This window comes from Alnus glutinosa, chromosome 7, assembly GCF_958979055.1.
Source record: "Alnus glutinosa chromosome 7, dhAlnGlut1.1, whole genome shotgun sequence".
Taxonomy (NCBI): domain Eukaryota; kingdom Viridiplantae; phylum Streptophyta; class Magnoliopsida; order Fagales; family Betulaceae; genus Alnus; species Alnus glutinosa.
Genome location: NC_084892.1, coordinates 10,035,906 through 10,044,745, shown reverse-complemented (window position 1 = coordinate 10,044,745; position 8,840 = coordinate 10,035,906). Strand labels below are relative to the sequence as shown.

The 8,840-nt window shown below is 37.0% G+C and overlaps 2 protein-coding genes across 2 annotated transcripts; one reads left to right on the top strand and one right to left on the bottom strand.

Moving 5' to 3' along the window:
- The first annotated feature begins 784 nt into the window (after window positions 1–784).
- LOC133873077 (uncharacterized) lies at window positions 785–4,047 on the top strand. Its single transcript, XM_062310795.1, has 9 exons — window positions 785–881; window positions 982–1,101; window positions 1,238–1,305; window positions 2,240–2,348; window positions 2,438–2,506; window positions 2,674–2,731; window positions 3,327–3,562; window positions 3,653–3,704; window positions 3,819–4,047. The coding sequence occupies exons 1-9, from the start codon at window positions 879–881 to the stop codon at window positions 3,884–3,886; spliced, it is 783 nt and encodes a 260-aa protein (XP_062166779.1). The 5' UTR covers window positions 785–878; the 3' UTR covers window positions 3,887–4,047.
- An 892-nt stretch (window positions 4,048–4,939) lies between these two features.
- Window positions 4,940–8,118, bottom strand: LOC133874005 (protein LEAD-SENSITIVE 1). The gene is made up of 3 exons (XM_062311827.1): window positions 7,969–8,118; window positions 7,710–7,783; window positions 4,940–5,777 (listed from the first exon to the last, which is right to left on the bottom strand). Exons 1-3 carry the CDS (start codon window positions 7,986–7,988, stop codon window positions 5,080–5,082), a joined length of 792 nt encoding a protein of 263 aa, XP_062167811.1. The 5' UTR covers window positions 7,989–8,118; the 3' UTR covers window positions 4,940–5,079.
- Window positions 8,119–8,840: the final 722 nt, after the last annotated feature.

Below are 8,840 nucleotides of genomic sequence, written 5' to 3'. Positions count from 1 at the left end.
ATAAGTTATATAAAAATTGATTTGTAATAGCACATAATGCGAAACAAAAAATGTTAGACATTAAAGACTCACAATGGTGTAATTCTATTTATTATGCACAACGTAAACAATGAAAACTTATGCAGGTGCAAGTGTGCAACCGTCAGTTGACGTAAGGCTCACGTGCAGGTGCAACCATTGGTTGCAAATCTTGTAATTTTTTAAAATAAATTTTACATTATATTTATTTCGATGAAAAATATCTTTCACTACCAAAAAAAAAAAAAGGAAAAAAAAAGCATTTTATGGAAAAACAGTCGATTCTTTGTTATTTAACTAATCTAGAAAATAGTCTTGCAAGCATTTTTTTAACTATTTAACTCACACTAAAATCATTTAATTTTTTTTGTGTAATTTTCACTTAGTTATATAAAATATAACTTTTTTTTTTTGTAGGTATAAATTATAGCTTTTTCATTCACGAAATGAATATGATATAGAGCCACTAGATTTTGAGCTTCGTCATTGAACCCAAAGTTAGCCTACAAACATTAAATCAAAAGCCCAAATACTGACGAACCTGGCCCAAATATTCACACCGACCTGCACCCTTTAAACCAAACAAAGCCCATTTGGGCCCATAAATATTAAATAAAAAGCCCAAATATTCACAACGACCCGCACCATAAAACCGAACAAAGCCCATTTGGACCCACAAGTATTAAATCAAAAAGCCCAAATACAGACCAACCCAGCCCAAATATTCACACCGACCCGCACCGTAAAACCGAAGAAAGCCCATTTTGGAGCTCACAAAGTTAACAAAATCAAAAACCCTACCACCGTCTAGGGTTTACTCTGCACTCTCTCTGTACATCGAGCTCAAAGTCTTCGTCGCCATGGTTCGCTCCTCTCTCTCTCTCTCTATACGGTTCCACGTATTGTCTTTTTTGATACCCAGTTCGTGGTTTTTCTGATCGCTATTGTCTTTTCTTGGATTAGCCGCAAGGAGATTACATAGACCTTCACAGGAAGAGGAATGGCTATCGCCTTGACCACTTCGAGCGCAAGCGCAAGAAGGAGGCTCGCGAAGTCCACAAGCGCTCTGAATATGCCCAGAAGGTCCTTTCATTTCGTTCCTTTTGGATAATGATAATTTCTGAATCTCCACAATTTCTTTTCTTGTTCTTTTTTTTTTTTTTTTTGGAAAATTGAGAGCTAAATTTCTCATTTTGGGGTTCAATTTTTAATGGAACAGGCTCTGGGTATTAAGGGCAAGATGTTTGCGAAGAAGCGCTATGCAGAAAAGGCCCAGATGAAGAAGACGTGAGTCTTTTGTGCATTTTTATCTCTGAATTTATGTATTTCAATTTCATGTTTACTATGGATTTTGAGCTATTGTATATGTAAGTGCAACAAAGGGTATTAGAAATGATGTTTTGTTGACAACTTTAGTTTTAAATGCCTGATACTAATTCTCTATATAAACCATATTTTACGTGATTTTGTTTTTATTATTTTTTGAATGTTACAACTTTTTGGCATTGAGATTTTTGTGCCTTAAATAAGACGTCCTCTTGAGAGTAATGAACTTATCTTTGTTGTGATCACTGACAGTAATTTAGCTGTAGTGTTATTGACAACTTGGAAAAAAAGGCTCATTTTCCTTCAAACTGCTGCTGTCTTGAATGTTGCTAAATATTTGTAGGATTCTTTGAGATACCATGGTCAAAATTAGAAAACATTAGGAACATGACTTTCCTGGTGTTAAGAGTAGTATTATTATTTGGTGGCCTTGCAGATTGGGAATGAGCGATTGGTTTGTGGCGCTTTTCATTTTTCATAGAATCATCGTGGTAGAAAAGTTTTAATTTCCTCAGTCTGCCATTTAGTTAAGTTTCTTTCTGAAGCACTTTAAGACTGCAACCATAGATATGCACGTGACAGCTCAATCATTTTGCATGCAACCAGTCTGAATTGAAAACCAAATTTTCCTCTGTTTCTTTTCTATATCCTCCTAATATCTGTCTGAAGATAAATTACCATGTATTATATGTTTCAGTTATCAGTAGATATTTTCCCAAATGAGCGAGTCATATTTGCTTGTTATTTATTTATTTATTTTTTTTATAGATGCTTGTTATTGATTTATATTATGTTGGATAACCAGTGGTGGATATTTTTCTTTGATAAGCTGTCCATACAGTAAAGTATTTTTATTTTATTTTATTTTTATTTTTTTGTTTTTGCATGTCAATAGACTGGCTATGCATGAGGAATCGTCCACCAGGCGCAAGGTGGATGATGATGTTCATGAAGGAGCTGTTCCTGCCTATTTGCTGGATCGTGAAAACACAACGCGAGCAAAAGTATGTTACACCTGCGATCTGAAAAGTACTGATTTTTTGTTTCCCAGACACTCCTTTCTGTTTATGAATCTGATATGCACTGTTAATAGGTTCTTAGCAATACTATTAAGCAAAAGAGGAAAGAGAAAGCTGGGAAATGGGAAGTCCCTCTACCCAAGGTAAGATCATAATCAACTTTCTTGCATTATCATGTCTATTTTGCACTTAGGCAAGTTTTTTGCAGTTCTTTGTGTGTGTGTGTGTGTGTGTGTGTGTGTGGTGTGGGTGAATAATGGTGTATCTGTAATCAGTTAAATTTTATCTGGAATTAACGCCCCTTCTTCAGGTGAGGCCTGTGGCCGAAGATGAAATGTTCAAAGTGCTCAGAACTGGTAAAAGAAAGAGTAAGTTTTCCAGAAACTCCCTTTCTCATTATCTTTTATTTATTTATTTATTAATTTTTCTTGATATTGAAATTTTTTTATTGGTTAAAATTTTGTTTCCTTGTTAATCTCACTTGTACGTTTTCAGCTTATGGTAAGATGATGTGATTGTAAAGTGCTAGAAGATGCTGTGAATTATTCTTCAATTGTTCTATTTTTTCTCAACTTTTATTTATTTATTATTATTTGGCCAACTCCAGAAGTTATGTTTGTCTGGAGACCATGAAATTCATTTGATCCATATCTGTTGATTTGAATTGGTTATGTTTCTCAACTATTCCCCTCTAGCACTGTGGCTAACTTTAAAATTCAAATTTTTGTTTTTTTGGGTTGTGGCTTTGTGGATTTACCAATGCAATTAAAGAACTGTGTCTACTGTGGTTCATTGTATCATAAAGTAGCTCGTAGAATTTCTCAAATGCGTCTGATTCTAGTGTGTCCTTACAATAAAACATGATTGTCCTTGTCTTGTTTATGGCTGTTAACATATAGTATAAAACTTGAATTGAGTCACTAGGAGTGCTCCTGATGCTCTAGGCCTGGATCTCTTTTGCAGCCAAACAATGGAAGAGGATGGTCACAAAAGCCACATTTGTGGGAGCTGGTTTTACAAGAAAACCTCCCAAGTACGAGCGCTTTATCCGTCCTTCAGGGCTGCGGTTCACCAAAGCTCATGTGACACACCCTGAACTCAAATGCACTTTCAATCTTGAAATTATTGGAGTAAAGAAAAACCCTAATGGTCAAATGTATACCTCTCTTGGCGTGATGACAAAGGGAACTGTCATTGAGGTACTGTCTACCTTCAAATTTTACTATTTTATGATCCATTAGAGGTAGCGGGTTTACATTTTTTTTTCCTCCTGTTGCTGTGAATTTCAGGTAAATGTCAGTGAGTTGGGTCTGGTTACACCAGCTGGGAAAGTTGTATGGGGTGAGATTATCCTTCTAGTTTTTATTTATTTATTTATTTATAACTTATCATTGGTTTGTTGTGATTTATGATAAAACAAATTCTCATTTGTTTTTGGTTTTGTGGTGGATGCAGGGAAATACGCTCAGGTGACAAATGACCCTGAGAATGATGGTTGTATAAACGCTGTTCTGCTTGTCTAAGATGTCTGTCTGAAGTAGGGTTCTAGTTAACCTCAAAACGGGAGTCTTTGTGTCTTGTTGTGTAAAGCCACTCGTTTTTGGTCTTTCTTATCATCTTAAAATAGCACTTGTATCAGGGGAGATATATGGGTAATACAATTTTGTCTTGCTTTTGTTTCAAATTTGTTCAATTTTTAGAGTTCTCATTTCCTTGACATGGTTCAAGATAACTATTTCACAAAGTTAATGTGATAGTTCTAATCAATCTTTAGATCGATCTTTGTCAAAAAAAAAAAAAAAAAAAATTATTCAAGGGTTGATTGTAAATGCCATATCAGTATTATAAAATAAAAATGTAATATATAGTATTATTTCACTTAAAAATAGGTAGAAGGCATTGTTCTCCTGTTCCTGTAATCTTTTGCTTTATTTGACATAACTTGGTCATAGACTCCAACCATCTTGAGGGAAGTTTCAAAGGGAAGCAACTACTAGACAATTTGATTAGTTTTTTGCCCCTTCACTCAAGGCAGACAAATGATTTTGCTACCTACTTTAGTTTAAGATACAACGAAAACAAATAGCCTGCAGAATCTTGCGAGTTACATTGCTTGGTTGAGACGTCTGAACCACATCGAATTGTTACATGTATATACGTTATAATTCAGCACTCTGTTTATTTCGATGTGAAAATTTATTTGTTAAAAAATATTTTCAGTGAAGTCATTTGAAATCATTTGACAACATTTGGCTCATTCAAAAAAATATGACAGGCAGCGGATAGTAAATTGCGAGAAAGAGTGTGCAAGAGAAGGAAGTCAAGTACTGTCGGTTGAAACAGAAAAGCTCACACTCAAAAAATTATTTACGAAAATAAACAAGAAAAATCATTTTACACGACTTTGAATGAGGATTTCCTGATCAACTGAAAATGTTTTCAGTTTGACCAGAATTGTCGATAGTACCAAATACCAAAAAATAAGAAAAACCTTTTTTACATGGACAGAGCCTCAGTTCACAAACCAATTTTACTTCTCAAAATACTCTAGCAGACAAATAGAGAGCAGGTGGCAATTCAGAAGAAGCGAAACTAATGCCATAATAGATACTTACACATTCAAGAGACAAGAAGCACACTATCCATATATTGGGAACCAACGGTCCCAACAAATTATTAAACAAGGTCATGAACAACAAAGTTTACATCAGATAAATTATTGAGTCAGAAGCTCGGGAGAAGTCCCACGGTCAGGAGTAATTTGGGGCTCAACCACCTGCAGTGAGCCTGTCGCCAGTCTCCTTGTCAGATCCTCTACTGAGACCTTCACTACATCCCTCCTCAACCCAATGTCAGCAGCATACCTACTAGCACAGTATACTGTAACAGCTGTAGCAGCCATTCCATAAACATTGGTAGTAACGAGACGCAATGGCGTAGATAAAACAGCTGCCAGAGGCCCCCCTATAATTGAAACTGCTTGGCCACTCTGCCCAATTCTTCCTTGATCCACCACAAGAAGCCCGGTTTTGCAGTAGATGGCAAAGTCCTCACAGTTGTTCTTGAATACATTATAGCAACCAAAGCCATTGTCAAGTAGGTACTTTGCTCGATGAACCACAACATCATCTGGGTCGGAGGCTGCGAGAGTGCATGTCCCGCCACGTGCTTTAGCAAGAAAGAGAGCAGGGCCGACAGCATACTCAAAACGGTACAAAACACCACCAGCAAGGAAGCAGTTCAGGCATGAGGAGAAGACGCCATTCCCCTCTTCTGGTGGAGTGCAAGTGAGGCAGGGCAGTAGAGGTCGGGCTGGTCCTGAGCTAATCAACAGGGCATCCAGCACAGTCCCAGTTCCTACTTCTTGGCCACGTCTAGTAAAATGAATGACTTTGTCATCCCCGATGTAGATACCTGTTTTTCATTCGAACGCAGAAAAAGATATTGTCAAAATATACAGGAATATACATGACAAATAATGAATTTAATGTTATTTGTTTTCGTGATAATAGCGAACTCTAGTAGCCTAGCCCAAAATAAAAAGAAAGAAAGGGAATAGAGAATACAAGGACATGGAAAGCACAAGATTGGAGCTATGTCAAAGGAAGATGCATTTAACAATTTCATGAACCCAAACTTGCAATACTTACAAACCTGTCTGTCGGGTACACAGACAGATGTTTTTTCATAGAGGTGCAACCTATATATCACATAATTTCGAAACATAGGGAACATTGACAAATACTCAATGTTGCAACCCAAGCCCTAAGGGTCTTTTGATTGGCAGGAAAGGGAAAGAGAAAAATAAAGCTGTTTTACTGTATTTTCTGTGCATTTTGTTAACAAGAAAAGGTGAGAGTTCTACCACTTGTCACTTTCCTACAGGAAATATTTCCCTTGATTCTCATCCTGCATTTTTATCATGATTATGCATCACAGAAAATTTTTAACTAATACAATCTTTTCTTGCAAATGAAATGATTCTGGGAAAAGTTGTGAAACTAACTTATTTTTTTAAACTTTCCTTTACTTCAAGTAACTTGAGAAATATCTTCCTGCACAACTTTCCTGTTAATCAACCATAAGTCAACATACGACCTGCCTATCAGTCACAATCTAACAAGTAGAGAGGAGAAGTGGTGTCATACTCATTCAGGAGGAACTTCTAAGACAGGAATCAATATTCCTAAGACATACCGAGGCATAGACAAAACAACTAATGAAAAATCCCTAAATGCAAAAGGTAAAATGAATAAACACTGATGCCAATGTGCCGCAGCTCAAATGACGCCACCTCTACCAATAATAAGAGCATGGAGGATAAGGAATTGGGTTCAAGACCTACTGGGTAGGTGTATAGTTTACAAGAAAACAAAAATGGTACTGTTCCCTCTAGCAAACTTCCCATTAAAAGAGGACGACTTAATTTCAAACAAGCGGCATATACCAAAGGGGAAGCAATGGCTGCACTATTGGGTATGGATCTTGCTCTCTCTTTTGGCTGTACAGAGTTGCTGATTGAAGGTGATTTTTTGGTTACTATTTTGGCTATCAACCAGCTCTCCCTCTTCACCGACTTGACCTTTGCTCCAATCATCTCTGATATTCACTTGAAGCTTCAGCATTTTCACTCTTAGAATGCTACAAAAGTTTTCTGTAATGCAAACTTCCGTGCGCACCATCTCGCTAAGTGGGCCACTACTAACCTTGTGTTTTGAAAGCATTCCCAACTCCTCCCCCATTTTATCTTCTGTTAGGATCAATAGTGGGAAGAATCCCCCTATACGCCATGTTAGCCGGTGTGAATTGGGTGTGAAGAGTACCATTACTCAACACATAAACCACGTCATAATCTATTCCCTGTTCTCCTTAACAAAGACATTCCATGAAATGGAATCATAGATGGTTCCTTCTAATGCTTGGAATTCCACATTCACAAACGCCAACAGAGTTATCCCTTCGCAGCTTTAAGTGCATCTGGGGCATAACCTGCCGGTAATTATTTGGCAACTGGAGAAAATTCAATTTCTTTATCACCATTTAACAGTATGCCTACTCAAATACAAAGTGTATTGTTTATCTACATCTTGGTGATTATCTTGATGTGCTGTAACAATAAAAATTCTCCATTGAGCAGAAATCTCATCTTTTCATTAATTTGATCACCATTTTCTTCATTTGCATGAATATCCGAGGGTATACATATAAACTTGCTCTAAGAAATTCATCACTCAGCGACATCAAGGTAAAATATTAGCATGCCATTTTATCATACTAAGCAGAACGTAAAACAAAAACAAAGAAGCTCAAAGAAATATGACACCATTGGGGAAAAAGATAGAGAACCGTGATGAGCATAGATATAAGCAGATCTCCACGAGTATATGTGATCCCCTGGTTTCAGGCTCCCCCTACCCACTCTGTAAAGTCCAACACAAACAAAAAGGAACAGCAAAAATAAATAAATAACCGGTAATGTCCCGTTTGGTTGCCGAGAAAACGTAGGAAAACGAAAAGCAACAACATTTTTGAGATCTGACAGACTCGATCGTAGTATCAGATAAATGGAAATTAATAACAAAAATAAAGGAAAAAAAAAAAAAACCTGTTGGATAGCAGCCCCATTTCTCTCTCGGCAAAATGAGAGAATTTTCTTTCTCCCTGGGAATTGGATTCTCGAAAACGCGTTGTAAAACAAAGCAACGGGAGTTCTTTGGAGGAAATGACGGTTGTGCCCTTCGGCGAATCCTTCGTGGCTAAGGAAATGAGATTGAGAACGACAGGAGATGACGAGATTTGCACGTGTCAGCACCTGATGTGACGGTCAGGGCGGTGGTCATAAACGGTAACTTTTTGAAACCGCCATTCTCCTTTGTGTTTAATTTGATTGAATCCAAAGCATATATCGGTGAAAATGATTGCTTCAGTGTGAAATATATGGATCAGGATCGTAACAATACGAAATATATTGCATATTAAAAATGTGGTACGTTGCTAATAAGAATTGAGTATATTTTTGTTGGTACAGTTTTCGGTATGGTGTGAATCTGCACGTTCCTTTGATGTTCTTCACGCTTCTTAATAACTCTGCAAAACAACAAAACCTAGGGACCCTTCCGGGGGTCCCGCTCCGATGCCTAAGTTAGCTTCTGTGAGAGAAATAATGCTCTGTGCATAAAAATTGAGACTTAGATTATACCTGGGGTATGAGCCTATTTATAGGCATAGAAGTGGAGTCAAACCTGGATTAGGACTCCTGCTCCTTGTTGATCTAGAACTGCTGTCCGAGTTCTAATTGGACTTCAATCATTTACTAGACTTCTAATTGGATACCTTCTTAGACTTCCAATTTGATATCTTCTTAGACTTCTGATATGATCATTATTCTTATCTTATCATTATTCTTATCTGTTTGGACCTATTTGACTTTTGAATCTCCTCTTTGGATCGGGTTGAGTTGAGTGGGATTTATCCCCA

Excerpts from the sequence above, each read along its gene's own strand:
- LOC133873077 (XM_062310795.1), top strand. Across the intron at positions 1,306-2,239 it reads AAGGCCCAGATGAAGAAGAC|ACTGGCTATGCATGAGGAAT; the intron begins GTGAGTCTTTTG and ends GCATGTCAATAG. Across the intron at positions 3,705-3,818 it reads AGCTGGGAAAGTTGTATGGG|GGAAATACGCTCAGGTGACA; the intron begins GTGAGATTATCC and ends TGGTGGATGCAG.
- LOC133874005 (XM_062311827.1), bottom strand. The coding sequence starts at position 7,988 with ATGGGGCTGCTATCCAACAG. Across the intron at positions 7,784-7,968 it reads ATGGGGCTGCTATCCAACAG|AGTGGGTAGGGGGAGCCTGA; the intron begins GTTTTTTTTTTT and ends TGGACTTTACAG. Across the intron at positions 5,778-7,709 it reads TTATATCTATGCTCATCACG|GTATCTACATCGGGGATGAC; the intron begins GTTCTCTATCTT and ends AATGAAAAACAG.